General features: G+C 43.6%; 1 protein-coding gene across 1 annotated transcript; it reads left to right on the top strand.

The window, feature by feature from the left end:
- The first annotated feature begins 749 nt into the window (after positions 1–749).
- Positions 750–2809, top strand: SMIM30 (small integral membrane protein 30). Its single transcript, XM_075558576.1, has 3 exons — positions 750–803; positions 1130–1232; positions 1932–2809. The coding sequence occupies exon 3, from the start codon at positions 1975–1977 to the stop codon at positions 2152–2154; it is 180 nt and encodes a 59-aa protein (XP_075414691.1). The 5' UTR covers positions 750–803; positions 1130–1232; positions 1932–1974; the 3' UTR covers positions 2155–2809.
- The last annotated feature ends 19842 nt before the right edge of the window (positions 2810–22651 follow it).

The following is a 22651-nucleotide window of genomic DNA, read 5'->3' as shown; positions in this document are numbered from 1 at the left end:
CGCTCAAAGACCGCGCGACTAAAAATGTTCACAAAAGGCTTCGTATTCATTAGACTTGGAGAGCTGTCCAGAAATACCTGAGATTTTCATGTGCAAACGACCCTTGGTTTATGGTTTAAAGGTTCTGTTTTCACAACCCTTTAGAAATATGAGAGGAGATTCATAAAACCATGAGTGGAAAGCACAGCATTCTTGGACTCTAACAGAGAAAATCGAAGCTCTAGAAATTCAAGAAAGAATAAAGAACTTCTACTTTGTAACTTTGAACCATTTTTCCCAGTCTTTCCCTAAACTCCCTTAAACGATTTCCCCACAGATCATTGTGCAGGCTCCACAAGTGGTTTTCAACAACGTCCAACATGCTTTATTAAACGCGCCTCCCCCACCCCCCATTGTTTAAAGCATTTTAAACAAATGCTATAGGGCACATTTAGAAGATACCGCCAAACGCATCTGAAACCGATGACGCATCGGCTCCTATTACGTCATCATTTCAGCCGAAGATAAAACACTTGCTTGTCTTGAGACCGTACACGAATAGAAACCCAGTAAACCTCGTGCCGTCATTTCGTTAACTAATATGTGCGTGAGGCTTTGCACTTGCACGGCGTCCGCAAACGTGGGGTAAAGCGGGAAGCCCGGCAGGCCACTCGGCAGAGCCTTGGTACGAACGTGTCCTCCGCCCGCCCCGCCAGTTGCCGGGGAGCGCCCGGTGCATTATGGGTGGCGGCGGGGATTGTGGGAATGGTAGTTTGGCGACTCCACCCTCCCCCGCCATTTCTGTCATGGCTGCTTCCAGGAAGGTAACGTATAAACTCCTCCCCAAAGGATAGTTAGATTGCCACAGTGATTTTGCAGAACAGGGGGCCCATTTCACTTTCCTCCCCAAACGGACCTTCCTTTTCAAGGCCGCACATCAAGTGGCGGAGCGAGCTTGGCTCTCGGTTCGCTGTAGTGCAGCGTGTGGGCGAGCTAACCAACTTTCCGTCTCATTCCCTCCTCGGACATACTGGTCGCTCTACTCCCTACCTAGTCCGCCCCTTTCCGCCAGCCTTCCTGCCCGGCTGTAGCTTCCTCTTTAAGACCCTCATAATAACGATGTTGTTTTCAAATCTCCCCCTTCTGATAGTAGGCGCTGTCGTGTGGGACCTCTTCGCTTCTGCATCCCGAGTTCCTATAACGGAGTGTTAAAATCAGATAGAATTACGTATAGATACCCCTCCATTTCTTTGGTAAGTCTTACTGACTCACCACAATTTATCCGAGTTCCGTGTTGTGTGACTTCGGTCAGATTTGTGTGTGTTTCCTGGGTGGGAGACGCCCTAGGAAAAATGCCGCTTTTACTAACTGGAAGGGTTTAAGTTTCCAAGTGACTGAGTGAGTGAGGTGTGTGTGTCTTTTACCCAGAACCTTGATGGTGCACTGGTTTCATGTTGAGCTGCGATCTTCAAGGTCAGCAGTTCAAAACCACCAGCCACTCCCTGGAAGCCACCTGGGGCTTTTTACTCCCATAAAGAGTTACAACCTCAGAATCCAATTGGGGCAGCTCTACTTTAAAGTGTAGGGTCCCTGTGAGTCCGAATTGACTCAAGGGCAGTGAACTTAGCCTTTTTTGTTGTTCATCAGCCTTTTGGTAGATGAACACCTAGTTAACATAGAATTTGCATTTTACCATATGGAAAAATAGCTAGGGGCAGGAGTGATGGGGAGACAGGAAGATCAGCTCAATTAGCCATGGATAGGTCCCTTAATTCCTCATACCTGTTTTTTTTCCATCAGTGAAAGAAGATGGATCCAAAAAGGATTCATCAATTCTCTAAAGTTACATTAAAAAGTTGGGTGTACCACTGTTACATTCATATTGTCATTTGAATTGAAGGGATCTCAGGAATTGTTAATGGTCCCTTTTTTGTGCCATGTTTAACTTCTAGGAACTACCTGCGCGAGATCCAGCCACCGCAAGATTCCAGCATCATGCCCTCAGCTTCCACACAGTTGGTGTTGGTCCTGATTTCACTGCTTTCCGTGCTGCCTGCGGTGGAAGCGGTGGAAGCAGGAGATGCGATTGCTCTCTTGTTGGGAGTGGTTCTCAGCATTACAGGCATCTGTGCTTGTCTAGGGGTGTATGCGCGCAAGAGAAATGGGCAGATGTGACTCTGAAGGGCCTCCTGGGGCACACGTGACCGCGACAACCCTTTGTGCCCTTGCAATCATGAAAACTGACCTTTGCCGTTTGAACATTCCCAAAGAAGCAGATCGTTACTAGGGTAGTTTTACGTTTTAGATGTTTTCTCTAAATGGGAACAAATTGATGGATGTTCGATGGGGGAAAGTATTCTTGTCATATCAGGATGTATTGCAAAGTGCAGGCTTTAGATTTGTGTTTGCTGATTGGAAAGGCCGTGAGAGAAATAACATGACTGAACTTGGCTTGACACGTCTGGGGCACGTGAAATAAGAAGCAAGCCCTTGTCCAGAATCCTGGGAAAGCAGTGGCGTTTGGTCTTAATTACTGCCTCTTGTTTCACTGGGTTTGTGTTTTGTTATATCCAAAGTTAATCTTATACTCACATATCAAATATATTCAAAAGTTGAAACTTTTATGTCTTGGGGGCGGGCAATGTTTAGAAAATTGTATTCAATGTTTCTAATATTAAAAAGTAGAAGTGATTTATGTTTTAAAAACTTTATATTGAGCATTGAAATGGAGAAGAGATTTATTGTTTTAAAAAGCAAGCCTTTATATTAACTGATTAACAACCCCATAATGAGAAATGCTATATTAAATCTAAACCCATTCTGTTGGAAATTAATGTGTGGTGTCCGTTATTGCTTATCTGGGGCTGTTTCTCTATGAAAACTGGTTATGTACATAAGCCTAGTGAAAGAGGAACAGAATGCTGACCTTGACCAGTCACACGAGAAATGGGCAGCATCCAGGTTTCGATCAGAAAATCCAAAGGCGGAGAAGGGAAGTGCATTTACACACTAACCTGATGAGATCTTTGAGCTTAATGCTCCCAAGTTTGCTAGAACCAGCAATATCAACTAGAGGCTTACAGAAATACAGACACTCAGGGTTCACCCAGGCCAATTGAATTAGGATCTTCATTTGCATCAAGGGCCGAAGATAAATTAAAGACAATAAATTTTAGAAAGACCGCTAAATAGTATTCCTTAAACTTGTTTGAGCCTGTGATTTACACCAGGCAGTTGATACGGCTCCGATTCCCAGGCTCTTCCTGAAGATTGTTTCAGTAAGCCCTAAACTGGTGCCTGGAACTATTTGGCAAGGGCCTCTAGCGAGCTGATCCTGTGGCTGAGCCAGCATAGTAAATCCACCTTCAGTCTGAGAAAGAGGCTACTTTGGGATTTCACTGAACTTAGGAAGACGTCTAATGTCAGGTGACAACTGGGAACACAGCTTTGAGCAGGAATCAGGCAGCCACCATCTGAACCGCTTTTTAAGATGCCGTTCTCTGGGTGTGACGAGACCTGGCTTGCACAGGAGAGATTTGGAAGGAAATACGGGCAGCACTGGACAGACACGTTATGAAGGCTTGGAAGCGAGATGACGTTGGCACAGTTGTGTTTGTTGTTTACCAGACACACCACTGTTATTTTTGGACAAGAGTTATACACTGTGCAAGTTACTAGAACTTAGTTTTGCATGACTTTTTTTTTTTTGTTTCGTTTTTAAGAAGAAATGGGAATGCTGATTGTAGGGCAAGTACCGTCGATCATTCAGCCCAGAGACAGAGAGGCTGCTGGTCCTGCTTGCAAATCTGAACGTTTGCAGTAATGACTTGGGAGAAGTCAGGTCTAAAATACATTTTAAATCACCGTACATTGGTCAGTCACTGTGAGCTACCGATTTTTAAATGTTTAATATAAGACTACAGGCAAACATTCTTTCATGCTTATTTCCAGATTGTTTAGAGGGAATTAGAAAACTGCCATTCCCCTCCTTTCCCCTGAACCCTAAACTGTTCTCATGAAGGAATTGGAGTGGGTGTGACGGGGATCCCCTCTAAAACTAGCTCAATCTCCCATCTAAAGGTGCATATTACACTTTGTCTGAAGGGGACAGAAGCCCTTAGAGCAAGGGGCTGCTTAAGACTCCAAGGCCAGCAGCCGCTTGGAGAAAAAGCACATGTCTTTTGGGGTTTTTTAATTCAGGGAGTTGACAAATCTGAAATCTTCATGAGCCCCAAATTGAAATTTCTACTATTGAGTTGCCATTTTTGCATTTCATTCCAATTCTCGATTCCTTGATTGACTTTAAGGTGTACACCTGCTGTGACGCAGTTGTAGCAAGAATAGGATTGACAAATGTCCCAAATTGCCACAAGCCCAGTGTTTAGTTTCTATGTGTTGAGCTGTTTCTCCTCAGGAGAAAGGGGAGGTTTTCTGCTCCCACAAAGATTTACAGCCTCAGAAGCCCACAGAGGCGATTCTACTCTGCCCTATAGGGTCGCCAGGAGTCACAGTTGACGCCGAGACACTGACCTGTGGTTGTGGTTGTGGCTTTACGTGAATGCTCTGCACATGCTCGCTTGGTCTCAGTACAGCTAAGGTGAGATGACCAATGGATGAACTTCACAAGTGAAGGAGCATTTACAGTCCTCGACAATTGTTGATTTTTTAAAAGAATTTTATGATAACTTACCTATTCATCTCAGGCCAGTGATGCTTGTGCCAGAGCTCTCTGATTCCTGTCCATGTTTGTTTGTTTTGCTGTCTTTATGTTTCAAAGTTTGACTAGGACGTGTCTTGACATGAATTTCTTTGGGCTTATCCTCTTTGAGAATTACTCAGCATCTTGAGTTTGCATTTGGCACGTGGGGGCGGGGAGGATAACTTTGGGTGGGGAAAAAACTTGGGAAATAATCAGCGTTGTTCCCTCAACTACTTTGCCAGCCCTGTAAGCTTTCTCCTCTCCCGAGATGTCAGTTGTTCGAATATTAAACCTTTCTGTTGTGGTATTACATGGTTCTGAGGCTTTGTTCTTGGTTTTCTTTGGTTGTTATTTTCCTACATCGACTTGCTTTGTTGTTCAGATTGGCTAATTTCTTCACAAACTCATTGCTTCTTTACTGTAGCCTCACCAGTCTACTGTCATCTTTTACGTTCTAAAAATTTCTTGCTTTTTTTTTTTTTTTTGGTATTATCTTCTGTTTCTTGGCTGAGACCTCCCAGTTTTTTTGCTGCGACTTCCTATATTTTTTCATGTTTCAAGTGTGTTATTACTCATTTAAACACCTCCAAGATGGCTGCTTCAGAATTCTTTCCCAGTGACTCAAACACCTGTGCCATGTTAGGGTTGACCTCTGGCCTCTGACTTTCCTTATTCAAGTTTAACTCTTCCAAGCTTTTGGAGCGATGAGTGACTTTCAATTGGTACATGTGTGTGATATCATCATAAAGACACCGGATCTTATTTAAAGCTGTGTTTCTGCAGAACACGTCTAGCAACACTCCTACAGGAAAAGGAAACTCTTAGTCCAGACTGACTAGAGAAACAAATTCATAGATAATCATATGTATAAGAAAGAGCTTTATTTATGTACAAGAGCAATTACGTATTGAGAAAACATCCCAGCTCAGTTCAAACCAAGTCCATAAGTCATATACCAGCCCATATGTCCAATACCAGTCTATAAATTCCTCTTCAGACTCACGCAACACATGCAATGATGCCAAATTCAGGAAGATCACAGGCCCGGGGGTGGAAAGTCTTGTGGATCCAGTGGCAGTGGTAGCATGTCAGCGTTGGCAGGGGTCTCCACATGGTTCCTTCAGCTCAGGGCACTAGACTAGTTCCATGTGTCTTGTCAGCTAGAATGTCTCTCGGGGAGTGAGCATGTGTCCCACCTCCAGTGAGCGGTTTATCACCTTAGTGTCTCCAAATGAGATCATCAAGCTGCGACCTGATTGGCAGCCTAAACTCCACCCCTTCATCCTTAGGTCTCAAATTGACAGCAGATTATGTAACTACCACAGAAACCCACAACTCACTCATTGCTTTTGAGTTCTATAAAACAGAGTACACCTGCCCTAGACAGCCTCATCTTTCACCCTCAGAGTGGCTAGTGGGTTTGAACTAGCAAACCTTGTGATTAACAGTTCCCTGTATAGCTTACTATGCCGCCAGGACTCCAGAGAAAGGGAGGATATTCCTTTATGACTGCCTGTGGGAGTTAGCCAGTCTCCACTTGGCCCCTTTTAACATCGTGGAGTCAAAAGACTCCTTGTTTCTCCTGCAGAAGGTGGCCAGAGTCCCCTATAAGGTTTCTGCTCATCCTGCTGCATATGGCTCGTTACTGCTCCCGTGTACCTGTCACCGTCACTAAGGGTGTGTACAGAGAGTGACTTCAATGCCACTATTGCTGCTGCAAGTCGTTACTCTCCACTGGCCTTTTCTGATACTGTCTCGAGGTGAAGGGCAGACGCTTTTGTTGTTGCTGGGTTCATGTAGAAGTCCCAGCTCCCCACATTCACCCCTGACACCACAACCAAAGGTCAGCTCCCGACTCTGCCTTCTCTGACAACACCGTAGAGAGAAAGCTGAGGGTCTCATGATACCCTGATGGAGGTAGCGCTTGGACTTTTCCATGGTGGGTAGCAATAGGGAAACAGGTACTGGCTAAAGTGTCCTGTTTGGCCAGGCTGTCTTTTCTTGGACTTTTTTCGGTCAGCACCCTGTGGTGTTTCTGTATTGTCAACTTGTCTAGGACTGAGGTATTCCATAACAGGGAGGGTGGCGGAGGGAGAGGGTTGAGGCTATCTCAGGGATTTGAACATGTATTGTTCCTCAGGTCTCAAGGTCCCAGGTCCCAGCGTACCTTCTTTCCACCTTTCAGAATCATCCTCAGCTTGTTTATAATATCTGGGGTGGTTAGCTGCACGCAGTGAGTCACTCCATCTGCCTGGAAATAAATGTCTCCTCGGTGTCTTTAAAGAGACAGTAGTCTGAGATGCTCCACAGGCAGAGAAGGAAACCACCAGCTGAGTGCTCAAAGCACACTAATCACAAGCCTGTGCCCTCTGATTGCCCATTTCCATGCCCCTGCTCACCCAGCTAACATGTTTATTCCAATAAACTCAACTAGAGAGTGACTTGGTAAGTAAAAACGCAGACTCACAGATGAAGTTTGAAATAAAATGAGTTATTTCACACAGAGAGAATGTCGGCTACAATTGGAAGCTCTGATAGGATGCTGGGGGTGCTAGCTATTGAAGAATTAGCCAGGACCAAGGGTCTCAGAAGCTGCATGTCTTCATCCTGTCAGGTGCCACAGGCTCTGTCGAGGGTTGTCAACCTCCCTGTCCTGCTTTGGGCACTGGGAAGGGGATGGTGCTCAGTGCTGCATGCACATAAGGAGGGGAGAATAGCCTGCTTCGGACCTATCTCCAGTCCAGAGGCTCACATGTCAGTGTGCGTGGTGTCATAGCCACAGGGATTAAGAGCCCACATTCTAGAACCCAACGCCCCAAGATAGATCACCAGATGCCACCACTAACAATGGGGTCTTGAGCAAGTTACTTAATTTTTAATGATCTCCCCGACTGGTACAAACCATGAACCTGCTCAGCTGCTAGCTAGAATGTTAAAAAGGTTTGGGTCCAACCCAGAGAGACCTCTGAAGAAAACCCTAGCAATCTACTGAAACACCAACCACTGAAAACCCTATGGAGCAGCATTCTTCTCCAACACACGTGGGTAAGCTGTCAGAATCAACTCTAGCGCAACTGGGGTGGTAATGGGAGACCTGTTAAGTGATGACTGTATCACACTTCCTCAGGGGTGTGGGGTGTATGAGGATGGCATGAGGTGATGCACTGCTGGATGTTGCTGTTATTACTATTGCTACTTGGAGAGAGTTCACAGAGACAAGAAAGGGAAACTATGTGCATCAATTTGTTATTCATGGATTATGAGGGCATCGGTAGAAAGCTCTATAAATAAATCCCATAGTAGACTGTTCTTGATATTTTACTTTTTTCCCAAGGTCTGGGACCTTCAAAGAAAACCAGTCTGGGTTTGTGGCAGTTACATAATCTGTCAACTTGAGCTAGGGGCGGAGTCTAACCTGTCAATCCTGTCATAGCCAATCATGCCTCTCTGTGGGCATGGCCGTCTCCTGAGGATTCTAGAGAATTTCTTCCTCCCTGGAAGTGGGACACACTCTCTTCCTTCCCTTTCCTGCTGTTGAGACACTCAGAGCTGGAAGAGACACGTGGAGATCCTTGCCACTGTTGAGATACTTCTACTGCCATTGGATCCACAAGACCTTCTACCCACTGATCTTTCTGCATTCAGCATCATTGCATGTGCTGTGGGAGACTAAAGAGGAACTTATGGACTAGTATTGGGCATATGGGCTAATGTCGGACATTCAGACTTGATCTGGACTGGGCTGGTATGTTTTCTCAATATATAATTGCTCTTTTATGTAAGGCTCTTTCTTATACACGTGTCTGTGAATTTGTTTCTCTGGTCCACCCGGACTAACCCAGTGTTGTTTATCAGTGTCCCCTTCAGCACTAGTAAAGGCTTACAAATGGGTGAAACTCATAGACATGGACTTAGTAATCCTAGACAATTTTTTTTACTTTTCAGTGTAAATTTATGCCAAATCAATAAAAACACTTGCAAAATAATAATTTTTACTGCCTTTGGTAACTTTTTTTCCCTAAATCTCTTCTGTGATTAACTGACATAGATCTAATACCTAAATGCAAAAAGCAGAAGCTCGGAAAAATATGATTGCTGAAAAAAAAAAACCCCAAACAAGCCAAGTGTACATTAATTTCTCATTAATGTGTAACATCAGAGCTACAATTCTCTCACACATTTTCCATTGACTACCATTGCATGTGGGTGGTTAAAATTTTGAAAATATTAGTTGGCACTTCATAATTTGAAATAAAATTACGAAATTTTATATACAAGAGGGTTAATTATGTTTTAAGGGGCTAATCATGTAGCACTTTGTTAAACATTAAAATTATAAATACCATATTTCTCGGTATTAATCAAGATAATTATGCTCTGGAGAAATGTGCATAACTCATTTAACAAAAAGATGTACAAGCAGGCACGATCACCAAGAAGAGAAACTATACCATATTCTATTTCAGATGATTTGTCAGAACAGCCCTTTCATCTCGCCACAAAAATTGCCAAGACGTTTGGATGCCAGCTAAAATCGTTGTGTAGGGCCGATGATGGCATATGCTAACTTTCACTTGTCCAGTCAACACTTGTCAAGACATCGTCAGTAATCTTTAGAAAAGAAAAGAAAAAAATCGCTGCCAGGTGATTGACCTTGAACCAGTAATTGTTTCATCTGTAAATTATTTTTCAGTAATGTCTGAAAGATTTCCTAATGATTAGGATTTTGTGACCTTGTAAAATGAGTTGTCTTCATATCAAAAATAATGAGGTTTAATGTGTTGAAAATATTGTCATTACCCACTTTTCACTCAGCAGCAATAAGAAGCTGATTTTCCCCTGGAGCTCCTCAGTAAAAACTGTAGTCGAGTCACCTGGTACATTGTTGGATCCCCCATTGAGTGAAGCCCGACAGCTCATGTTCTGCACTAAATGACTATAAGTAGGAATTTTCTCAAGAAGGAAGGCTCAAAACAAGCCCGGCCACTCCTACCCACCTCAAACAGTCCACGTGCTAATTGATGTCAGGGACTGTATGCAAGCTCAAGGAGCAAGAGGCCACCCAGATTCCTCTGCTCAGTCCACTCTGGCACCACTAGTGAGATTCAGCTAGTAGACACCATCTTCCCAGGGATCATGACAGACACTATGACACCCCCATTTTCCTCACACAACACCGTCAATTCATCACTAAGTCCTATCAGATATACCTCCAAAATATCTAGGATCACCCTCACTTTTCCTCCATACTAGGGCTCTGTGTTAGTGTGGGTTGACTAGAGAAACAAATTCATAGACACTTGTGTATATAAGAAAGAGCTTTATATACAAGAGCAATTGAATATTGAGAAAACATCCCAGTCCAGATCAAGTCCATAAATCCGATATTAACCCATATGTCCAACACCAATCTGTAAATTCCTCTTCAGACTCATGCAACACATGCAATGATGCCAAATACAGAAAGATGACATGCCAGTGGGTAAAAAGTCTTGTGGATCCAGTGGCAGTAGAAGCATCTCAGCGCTGGCAGGAGTCTCTCCACGTGGCTCCTTCAGCTCAGGATACTAGCCTAGTTCCATGTATGTTGTCAACTGCAATGTCTCCCAAGGAGTGAGCGTGTATCCTGCCTCCAGTGAGCAATTTATCTCCTTGGCACTTCCAAATGGGATCATCAAGCTGCAACCTGATAGACAAGTTCACTGCACCCCCCTTCACTCCTAAATCTCAAATTGACAACAGATTCTGCAACTACCACAGGCTCCTACCCATGTTCAGACCACCATCATCTTTTGCCTACATCACCCATTTAGGTGTTCTTCTGCGTTACCTGAGTCATCATTCTGCATTCTCTTCTAAACACGGCAACCACAGGGAACACAAAATACAAGTGAAATCCTTGAACGTGTCAACTCAAAAATCCTTAAATGAATTTGCTTACTTTCATAAATTCTTTATGCGTCGGGATCCTCTACGATGGCAGCAAGTGTAGTTTGGGGTTTGGTTAAGGAGCCCTCGGGAGAAAACACTTTGATCGGCTGTACTTCTTGTTACTTCCCTAGTCTCTTCTATAACCTCCCGCTCAAACCTGCTGTACACGCTAACCTCCAGCCACGCTAAACTTGTTTCAATCTCCAGGAAGCGCGTGGTTGTCATTCTCTTCACCCGTCTCTCCTCTTTCCTGAAATACCCAGTCTGTGCTGTCAAAGGTCTTAATAAATAGGATTTTTTTACATCATTTTATTGGGGGCTCGTACAATTCTTATCACAATCCATACATCCATCCATTGTGTCAAGGACATACGTACATTTGTTGCCATCATCATTCTCAAAACATTTGCCTTCTACTTGAGCCCTTAATATCTGCTGCTCATTTTTCCCCTCCATCCCCACTCCCCCCACCCCGTGAACCCTTCATCATTCATATATTATTACTATTTTGTCATGACGCCTCCCCCTGCCCCCTTCTCTGCTGTCCCTCCTCCAGGGAGGAGGCTATATGTAGATTCCTGTAATCAGTTCCCACTTTCTACCCCACATTCTCTCCACCCTCCAGGCATCACTACTCTCATCACTGGTTCTGGAGGAGTCATCTGTCCTGGATTCCCTATGTTTCTAGTTTCTCTGTGTACCTATGTACATCCTGTGGTCTAGCCAGATTTGTAAGGTATTATTGGGATCATGATAGTGGGGGGAGGATTATTTATTTCTTTGTTGAATATATAAGCAATAATTCTGGGGGTTTTTACTATGAAAGTCCTAAAGAACAAGTTAATGTGGTAGCATTCTCACACCACCCTGTGTGATCATGAGGCGTCAATGGGACCAGGTATGAGGCATCAAAGACCCAGAACAAAAAAAATCATCAATATGAATGAGGGGGGGCATGGAGTGGAGACCCAAAGCCCATCTGTCGACAATTGGACATCTCCTCACAGAAGGTTCACAAGGAAGATATGAGCCAGTCAGGGTTCAGTATAGCACTGATGAAACATAAAACTTTCCTCTAGTTCTTTAATGCTTCCTCCCCCCCCTCCCCCCCCACCCACTATCATGATCCCAATTCTACCTTACATATCCAACTAGACCAGAGGAGGTACACTGGTACAGATAAGAGCTGGGAACACAGGGAATTCAGGGCAGATAGACCCCTCAGGACCAATAATGAGAGTTGCCATACCAGGAGGGTAGGGGGAAGGTGGGGGAGAGAAAGGAGGAACTGTCACAGTGATCTACATATAAAACCCTCTCAGGGGGACAGACAATATAAAAGTGGATGAAGGAAGACAGCGGTCGGTGTAAGTCAAATATATTAGATTTAAACATGGGGGGAATGGGAAAATAGTTGATACCAAGGGCTTAAGTAGAAAGAAAATATTTTGAAAATGATGATGGCAACAAATGTACAAATGTGCTTGCTACAATGGGTGTATGATGGATGGTGATAAGAACTTTAATAGCCTCAAATAAAAATGATTTAAATATATATAATAGCCTTCTCTATGCTGACAGAGGTGTAACACTGAAACATTTCAGTAACCCCGTGCATTGGGAGTGTTCCTTTTCTACATGAATGTGTAACCTCTGTCTTTCTCATATTTACTCTGTCACCCAATAAAAGGTATCTTTGTGAAAGAATATGAAGACAATGCCAACACATTTTAGTTATCAGATGATGTGAATACTACAAACAAACTCACTCACTGCCATTGAGTCAGTTCTGACCAACAGCCATCTACAGGACATGGCAGAACTGTGCCTATCAGTTTCCAGGACTGTGACTCTTTATGGGAGTGAAAAGCCTCAACTTCCACCTGAAGAGCAGGTGGTGGCTTTGAACTGCTGATCTTGCTGTTGGCAGACCAACCCATAACCACCACCCCAACAGAGCTCCCAGATGCTAATAAAGATGATGTCAACACTTATATTTCATTCAGGTGAGAAGGTGTGAACAGACCAAATGTAAAAGAGAAAAGCTATTTTGCACTCAAAGTCTTTCTCCATTTTTAAAGATGACTCCTTCAAATAAACAGCCTCCAAGAGTATTCCACTTTCACCCTTAGTCATGATGAAAACTCCAAATAACCACTTCATGATTCTCCCCAACTCTTTCTCCCATGCCCTCTGACCTTCCCATTTGGAAGAATCAGCCAACACTGGGTGCAGGTGTGCATGACGATACAAAGAACTGCAGAAGGTAAGTTATATAAAAGTGACTTGTTCAACCAAATATGCAGTCTTTATACAACAATTTCCTCATAGAAACAGAAGCTGGAGCTCAAAGTATATTTGGTACTCATATTTGCCTGTAGCATCTTCCTTCAAATACCCCAGGGAACCCAAGTCTCTATCTTTCAGTATTTGTTTTTGAAATGAACCAGAAGTAATTCAGAGCTAAAGCTCATGTGTGAATGAGACAGGTAACCAGAAATAGAGCAACCAGGTGGTGAGCTAACTCTTCAAATGAAGGCGAGCTCTGTATTCTAACCCCGTCCTAGCATTATCTCCATCTTACAGTGACATTGCTAAGGTTTAGGAAGTACAGCCACTTGTCCAGAGTTACAGATGGCTAAAAGGAAAGACAAATGAATGCAAGGTTATTGAAGACACCTTTTTTCTCTAACTTAGAAACAGAATCATTTGCTTACCATACTGTATAATGTGTTATTTTTAAAACAAATCTACTGACAGCATTGAGGACAATATCACGATGCCAGATGGCCCGCACCTTAGCTGTCCTTGGCTCTTTTGCATGCCACCATCCACATGCATAATTATTACAAATTTGTCCTTAGAACAAATATACCACCTTGTTTTCCAGGGATTTTGCTTAATATTTCAATGTCTCATGAATATTTCAATAACCACATAACATTCTATCTCTTGCCTTTGCCATCGTTTAGTTTAAAACTATCCCTATAAAATGCCCGGAACATTTCCATAGTTTCCAACTCCTGGCCATTGTTAAGAAGATCATAAGGAACCCCGGAGGTACCGAGGAGGAGGGCGCAGCTGCTAACTGAAAGGTCAACAGTTCAGCTCCCGGCTGCTTCATGGGAGGAGGATGCGGCAATCTTCGTCCATAAACATTTCCAGGTTGGAAACTCTATGTAGCCATTGTCCTCTGTCCTGCAAGGTTTCTATGAGTCAGGATCAACTTGACAACAGAAAACACACTGGAATCAGAAAAATCGACTCCTCTTACCAGTATTCCCAGTCTTTGAATCGGTCCCTGGATGGCCCAAATGGTAAAGCGCTGTAGTACCAGCCAAAAGGCTGGTGGTTCAAACCGCCCAGAGGTGCCTGAGAATAAAGGCCCAGTGATTTGCTTCCAAAAGCCATGGCCTTAAGACCGCCTAGGGAGCAGAAGTCTACTCAGACACATGTGGCAGCCCCTGACTCAGAACCAATGGGATAATAGCTAACAATGACAATAATAACGCAGTTTATGATCACTCACACACAGATACATTTCCAATGTGTCTGTTAAATGAGCTCTCTAAACATGGTAGATTTCCCAAAATGAAGGAAGGTCGTTGCATTGACTACACAACACTATGCCCCAAATGCTCAAAGTATGATTTGACAAGACTACCGAGCGCACTGTAGGTGCAGCGAGAAAGGCGAGCCTCCGAGGCGAGAAGAACTAATCCGAAAGGAGCTCTGGTTGCAGAGCAAAGGCCTGAGTCACTCGGAGCTTCCCCAGAAAGGTGGCTGAGCCCCCAAAGGGAACAGAACCACCACTCGGCCGATGGAGTGAGAAGCAGCACCCATGTTCTTGGATAATCTTTTTCACAATTATCCATATGGTTTTGAAATGAAATCATGCGGCCACTGATCCCTACATTGACGACGAATGGTCAGAGGTAATGATAGCGATCAACAAATATTAATTTGATCGTTATTTCAATAATAAGCAGCAAGCCACACCGGGAAGTGTTTCTTTCCTCAGACTGTTGCTAAGTGACAGACGTTTATGACCAAGAAAGACTGTGTGAGATAGTGAACAGATCACTGAGCACAGAATCAAAGAAAAGGGGGTTCTTTTTGTTCGAGCCACACAACAGACAAGCTACAGCGCATGGAAAGACGGCTTACATGGGACTCTGGTCCTCCGCTGATTAGTTTGTAGGAAAAAAAAACACTGTGGTAGGTGATATCTAAGACTTCTATCATTTGTTTTAAGGATTCAAATGGACAGAAACTGCCTGCTACAACGTAAATGTCACTGGCAGGAACTTAGAAGAAAGAGCAGTGTTTCTTCTCTGAGAGCCAAGGTACATGCTGAAGGACACTCTGAAGCTGGTCCAGCCTTGACTTTGGAGAAAAAGCTACAATGTGTTACACAGTAAAATAGAGGTCCCTACAAGGGAAAGGGACCACTGCTGGCCTAGTGGGTACCCATTGGACTGCTAACCGCCAGGTGGGCAGTTTGAAACCACCAACGGCTCTGAGGGTGAAAGGTGAGGATTTCTACTCCAGTAAAAAGTTAGTTTTGGAAACCCACGAGGGCATTGGACTCTTTCCTACAGAGTCATTGTAGGTAAAAATTGACTCGGTGGCAATGAGCGATAAGGGAAAATGGAAGGTAGAGTTTTGTATATTTTGGCATCCTGGGGAAAAATCAGGTAGAATCAAAATAGAATATAAACGAGTAGCCGCCAAAAAACAAAACGAACCTCGCTGCCATCGAGTCAGTGCTGGCTCCCAGCAACCACCTGCGGTGTCTGCAATGCTGACTGATTACAGGATTAGAAAGCCCAGTCTTTCTCCCGCGGAGCTGCTGGTGGTCTTGAACTGACCACCATGAGCATCACAACCCAATGCATAACCACAGCGCCACCAGGGCAATACTACAAAAATATCAAATTAAAGGAAGAAGAAAAAGGTATTTCAAACTGTCATAATTAAGAAAGTCATGTCTGGGGAGTGTATATATTTTTATTTTTCCATGTAATACTGACTTTAAACGGTTGTTATAGAGGCTTCCAAAGGAGCCGCGGTGTTGCAGGGAATTCAAACCCACCAGCTGGTCTGAAGAGGAAGGAGGAGAACATGTGCTCCCGTTGGGATTTGAAATCCCCTAAGCAGTTCTCCTCTGTCCTCTGACTGCGTTGCCCTGAGTCAGAGTCCCATGTGGAGGTGGCGGTGAGTGCTGCTGTTTTAACTGAACGACAACATCCTACTCACAAAGAGCCCTCTCTCTGTCCTGGGCCTGAGAAAGATGCCCACAGATCAGGGCACTCAAAAATGATCCTCAACAAATACAGGAAACCCGAGAGGAATGTGGGAAGAAAGGGTGGAGGATACATCCCCACAGCATAGATCTAGGACTGAGGTGCACCCAAGACAGGGCCTGGTGGGTCTTTTCCATGGCCTCTGATGCTCGTGACAGCTGACAACGAAGAAGGAAAACTGCTGAAGAATTCGTGCATTCGAAGTAGGGTGCTGGCGAAGAATATTGACGTGCCAACACAGAGCTCGCCTTGAAAGAAGTGCAGCCAGAAGGCTCCCTAAAAACGAGGATGGCGAGACTTGTCTCTTGGACTTGAGACCTATCAGGATTGATGAAAAGAAAACCTCACTGCTTTTGCATCAGTTCCAGCTCACAGAGACTCGGGGGCCAGGGTAGAACTGCCCCGGGGGGTTTCAGAGACTGTATCTTTTTACCAGAGTAGAAAGTCTGGTCTTTCTCCCGCAGAGCAGCTGGTGGTTTTGAACTGTTAACAGTCCAGCATAAGCACTATGCCACCAGGGATCGGGAGAGACTAGGCCCTGGAAAAGGGACTTGTGGTAAAGTAGTGGGGTTAACAGATAAGAGGAAGACTCCACAAGATGGCTTGATAGGGGAGCTGCCACAATGAGGCCAAAATAAGAAAAAAAATTGTGAGGACAGAGCAGAAACAGGCAGTATTTTTTTTCTGTTCACAGGGCCTCCGTGCATGGGAATCAACTTGAGTGCCCCTAACACCACTATAGTCATTTTACTTCAATGCAGCATTGTGTGGATACGATAATTTTTCATTCATGGCTTTATTTTTTAAGTAAAAGTACATAAGAAAGAGAAAGTAAAAGTACACATTTGGACCAGTTGACAGCCATGTAGATTTAATAGAAGTCTCCCAGTTGCTAAATAATTTGTCTAGATCATTATTTCTCAGAAACTAAAATTTGCCTTCTCTCCCCAATAACTGAACTCCTCCTATCCCCAGATATTCCACTTCTTTAAAAAGATAGGAAGAAAATATATTTGACATCAAATACCAACCGTGGTCCATGGGAGGAGGGACAGAAAGCCTGACTTTCAAAAGATGAAGATACACTTGATGGATGGAATGTTATAAGAGCCGAATAAAATAATTTAAAATTAATTTTAAAATGGAAAGTTGAAAAAAGATGAAGATATTCTTCATTCCCATTCCACTTAGATAAAGGCAGCATGTCAGCTTTGTCCTCTCCCCTTACTCCTGCCTTGCCCTCTGTCCAGTAGCCTCTCTCCCATCTCATTGACCCTCTATTTTGTGTCTTTTGGGGCTTTATCCCATTCTTCCAGAAACTTAGAAGCAAGAGTAAGAATTCTTCTTTGTGGAAGAACGTGCAGGAAGTTCCTACGAATCCCAAACCTGCACCCTTGCCCATAGGCACATGTACCCATACACACTTTTCCAGTGTCTTAGCAGGAATAAATACCAACCTAAATCATTAGTGTCAGGTCAGTGCCAACTCATAGTGCCCCTCTAGGGCACAGTAGGCTAGGCTTCCACATCTTTCTTTCGAAAGGCAGATGGTGGGTGTGAACTGCCAACTCTTCCAGCTCTTCATCACTATGCCTCAGGGCTCTCATGGGGCCTAACTTTTTTTTAAATCATTTTATTAGGGGTGCATCCGACTCTTATCACAATCCATACATATATCAATTGTGTAAAGCACATTTTTACATTCATTGCCCTCATCATTCTCAAAACATTTGCTCTCCACTTAAGTCCCTGGCATCAGCTCCTCATTTTCCCTCCCTCCCTTGATAATTTATATACTATTACTTTGTCATATCTTGCCCTGTCTGATATCTCCCCTCACCCACTTGTCTGTTGTCCATCCCCCAGAGAAGATGTCACATGTAGATCCTTGTAATCAGTTCCCCCTTTCCAACCCACCGTCCGTCTACCCTCCCAGTATCACCAGTCACACCACTGGTCCTGAAGGGACCATCCACACTGGATTCCCTGTGTTTCCAGTTCCTATCTGTACCAGTGTACATCCTCTGGTCTAGCCAGACTTGCAAGGTAGAATTGGGATCATGATGGGGGGCGGGTGGGGGGGAGGCTGGGGACGGGAAGGAAGCATTTAGGAACTAGAGGAAAGTTGTGTTTTTCATCATTGCTACATTGCACCCTGACTAGCTCGTCTCCTCCCTGAGACACTTCTGTAAGGGGATGTCCAGTGGCCTACAAGTGTGCTTTGGGTCTCCACTCCGCACTCTACCCTTCATTCACTATGGTAAGATTTTTCGTTCTGATGATGCCTGATACCTGATCCCTTCGACACCTCATGATTGCACAGGCTGGTGTGTTTCTTCCATGTGGGCTTTGTTGCTTCTGAGCTAGATGGCCGCTTGTTTACCTTCAAGCCTTTAAGACTCCAGATGCTATATCTTTTGATAACCAGGCACCATCAGCTCTCTTCACCACATTTGCTTATGTACCCGCTTTGTCTTCAGCGGTTGTGTCGGGAAGGTGAGCATCATAGAATCTCAATTTAATAGAAGAAGGTATTCTTGCATTGAGAGAGTGCTTGAGTGGAATGGGACCTAACTTTTATTGAATATGTTTTATGGGCAAATATTGTGATGAAGGCTTTGCAAACACAGCTATCTTCTTCAATCCTCACCACAAACCAACGAGTTAGATAGTAATTATCACCGTATAACCCATGGAAACTCAGGCACAATGGGAATAACCTACCCACCATGACAACCAATAAGAATAAAGATCCAGAGACTATCTTTCCCTTTCCCATCAGCATAAGCTTGGAAGACTTCTGCTTGAGCCCACCATCCATGTAAGCTAGTTTTCTATTTTTCTTCTTTTCACTACTTTGGATCTTCTGTGTATACATTTATCATGAAATACTTCTTCTCTCTCCTTTTAATTCATTCACATTTTTAGTCCTTAATTTAACTGCGTCAATGTACCTGATGCCAGAAATACTGAAAAGTCCCAAAGAGGATGTTCAAAGTCCTTTCTAGGAAGCCAGGTTAGTGTCTTGGGTTAAGCATTGGGCTGCTAACTGAAAGCATTGGGCTGCTAACCCACTAACTGCTTGCTCCTTGGAGGGAAGATGAGTCAGTATGCGTCCCTAAATGTTTGCAGCCTCAGAAACCATGAGGGAGAGTTGTCTTCTGTCCTAGAGGGCCACTATGAGCTGGAGACTCAACAGCAGTGGCTTTCCACTGGGGGAAAGAAAGAAACAGATGTTTACAAATGTAGACAGCATGCCATTAAGCGGGTATAAGAGGGGCCTTCAAAAACTGTGTGGGAAAATAGAGTTAAAAGATAATGGAAAGGGAAAAAAAGGTAATGGAATTGTTCCACATACTTCTAGAAGGCCCCACCTATAACCACACGTGTCAAGCTCTTGGAGAAGCAAACAGTGAATTCTGGATAAAGATGAAGCACTTCTTGACTTTCCATGTCAAGAAGAGCACTAATTAGTTGATGGCCCTTTGGCCATTAATTATTTAATGACCTTACTAGTCTTCAAGTGACTTTTACTTAGTTTACTTTCCTGTGCCTTCTCTCGTGTGCAGGTCTTGGTTGATTGTCTTCTTGAAATTCTCTGTACATTTTGGCTTTTGCAATATTATACCCTCTTGCTCAATTTTATATATTAGGGTAAGTCAAAAAGATTGCTATCAAGGTTCCCGTCCATACATGCACTGGTTTATCCCCAGCGCAATGCGTTCAGACATCTCCTTGCCAGGCGCAAGTGGCTGCAGGCCAGTTCTCAGTCTTATTCCCAAAAGCAAAACAAAGTCCCTGCCATGGAGTGGGTGCTGCCTCCGAGCGACCCTATAGGACAGGGTAGAACTAAAAGAAATCTGCAAGGACCAGATCAGTACAGTAAGGTTGAAACTCAACTCTGATGAATTTCTGAGTCTGTAAGTCTTTGTGGAAATGGAAACGCTTTATTTTTTTCTCCTGGGAGCAGCTTGTAGTTTCCAACTGCTGACCTTGCAGACTGCAGCCCAGTTCTTAAGTGCGACGCCACCAGGCTCCCACTCTGATGTCAAAATGAAACACCACATGACCTCACTGCCATCGAGTTCATGAGAACTCATAGCGACCCTTTCTTAGGTAGAGGGTAGAACTGCCCCGCTGAGTTTCGGAGACATTAACTGTGTATGGGAGAGAAACCTTGTCTTTCTCCCATGGAGTGGTTGGTGGCTCTGAACAGCAGACTTTAGGATTAGCAGACAAATGTGTAATTCCTACGGCCCCCAGAGCTAGACTCACTGTGATACCTTAAAAAACAAAAAGATTCAATCACCACAGTGCCTTTTAAGCAGGTCATCTGGGTCAGTTACATTCAGCTCAGAAGGTTATAGTGATTGTTTTGGGAGATTCCCAAGGGTTAATCTTGACAGATTCTATGGATAAAGAAATAATGAGGAGAGTTTAGTATTAGGAGATTGGTTTGCTTTTTGTTGTTGTTTTTTTCTTTGGTTTGTTGGGGCTTTTTGTTTGTTTAATTAAAAATTACATTGGTGAATAAAGGACTGGGGAAATTGTGCTGAGGAATTTTTTTCTGTCTTGGCAGCACACCTGCCCATTCTTTGAGGGAAGCGAGGACTATCGTAGGATCATCCTCGTGGAAACCCTTACTCAATCCACCTACAGTCCGGATCTTGCCCTTCCAGACTTCCTTTTGTTCCCCAAACTCAGACAACACAAAGGAGCGCGAGGCTAAGTCCTCTGGGGGAGGCCCGTGAATGGAAGAGAACTGGAGACACTGCCTGCACAAGGCTGTAAACCTGGAGGGTGGCTATGCCAAGGAATCATAGCTTCAGGTTTTGATATTTTTGTTTTTAAAAGGTTCCTATGATTTTGTAGCAATGCATTTTATGTCCCTTTGTATATCTTTTGGGCACTGACTCATTTGACACACTGAGACTACTTAGATAAATTCCCATATATATTATCAAACACTTTAAGTCTAGTCACCAGCTTAACTTTTACCTTTCTGATTTCACCTGTGACCATGAGAATGGCCTCACTATGTTTGCTGCTATTTGCCAGCCTGTCAGCTCCAACTCGCAGCGACCGTCCGCAAACACCAACGAAACACTGCGCATAGATGGTGCCCGGCACCATCTATGCCTGAGCCCATTGTTGCAGCCACTGGGTCCATCCATCTCGTTGAGGGTCTTCCTGGTTTTTTGTGCCGCTCCCCCCCCACACCCACCCACTATACCAAACATGATGTCCATCCCCAGAGACTGACTGGTCTGTACTTACAACATGTCCGAAGTATGTAAGGTGAAGTCTTGCCTCTAAGGAACATTCTGACCTTACTTCTTCCAATACAGATTGGTTTGTCCTTTTCACGGCCCTTGTAACTTTCCATTGTACTTTACCAGAACCATACTTCAAATACATCAGTTCCTCTTTGGTCTTCTTTATTCAATGTCCAACTTTCATATGCATATGAAGTCATTAAAAGACCATGGCTGGGTCAGGTGCACCTTAGTCACCAAGTAATATCCTTGTTCTTCGATACCCTAAAGAAGTCTTATGCAACAGATTTACCTACTGCAATACAGACTTTGATCTCATGATTGCTGCTTCCATGTGTATTTGTTGTGCATCCGAGGGAGACACAATCCTTGACAACTTCAACTTTTTCTCCATTTTTCATGATGTTACCCATTGGTCCAGCTGTGCGAATTTAGGTCTCCTTCACATTGAGTTGTCATCCATACCGACCACACTCCTTGCTCTTCATCAGCAAGGGCTTCAATTCCTTCTCACTTCCAGCAAGCAAGGTGTGTTTTCTGCACATAGCGGGTTGTTAATAAGCCTTCTCCGATCCTGATTGGATCCACATTGCACTTCATATGATTCAGCTTCTGGGATGAGTCGCTCAGCATACCGACTGAATAAGTATGATGAGAAGATCCCACCCTGATGGCCACCTTCCTGATTTTAAGCAGGCAGCATGTTCTTGTTCTGCATGCACAACTGCCTCTTGATCCATGAGGGAGTCCTCCTGAGCACAATGATGTGTGCTGGAATTCCTGTTCTTCTCAAAGGTCTCCACCGTTTCTATGGTCCACGGTCAAATTCCTTTGCCTAGTCCATGAAACACAAGTAAACACCTTTCTCGTATTCTCTGCTTTGAGCCAAGATCCATCTGACATCAGCTATGATATTCCGTGTTTCGAGTCCTTTTCTGAATCTGGCCTGAACTTCTGGCAGTGCCCTGTCAGGTGGTGCTGTAATCATTGTTGGATGATCCTGAGCAAAATTTTACTTGTTTGCAATATCAGTGATATTGTTCTATAAATTGAGCACTCTGTTGGATCACCTTTCTTTTTAATGAACACAAATATAGACCTCTTCCAGTCAGTGGTCTGAGTAACTCCCGTCCAAATTTATATATTCATATTTATATATAAATAATATTCTTATTTTTATATAAAACATTTAATTTTCTACTCTGAAGATGTGACTAGCCTGAATCAAGATGTGCTGTAAATAAGTGTTATAAGATTTATTATCTCTGTAATAATTGTTTAGTGATTATATGCTAACCAGATAATACTTTGGATGTACAGGGTTAAATAAAGGATATTACTAAAAATAACTGCACCCATGTCTTATTTTTACTTTATAATTTTGGCCATGCGAATATTTTAAATGACATATGCAATTTACTATTGAGTTTCTATCTATAGCACTCATTGGTAAACGTTGC

This window comes from Tenrec ecaudatus, chromosome 9 (genome assembly GCF_050624435.1).
Source record: "Tenrec ecaudatus isolate mTenEca1 chromosome 9, mTenEca1.hap1, whole genome shotgun sequence".
NCBI lineage: Eukaryota > Metazoa > Chordata > Mammalia > Afrosoricida > Tenrecidae > Tenrec > Tenrec ecaudatus.
This window is presented reverse-complemented; position numbering and strand designations above follow the sequence as displayed.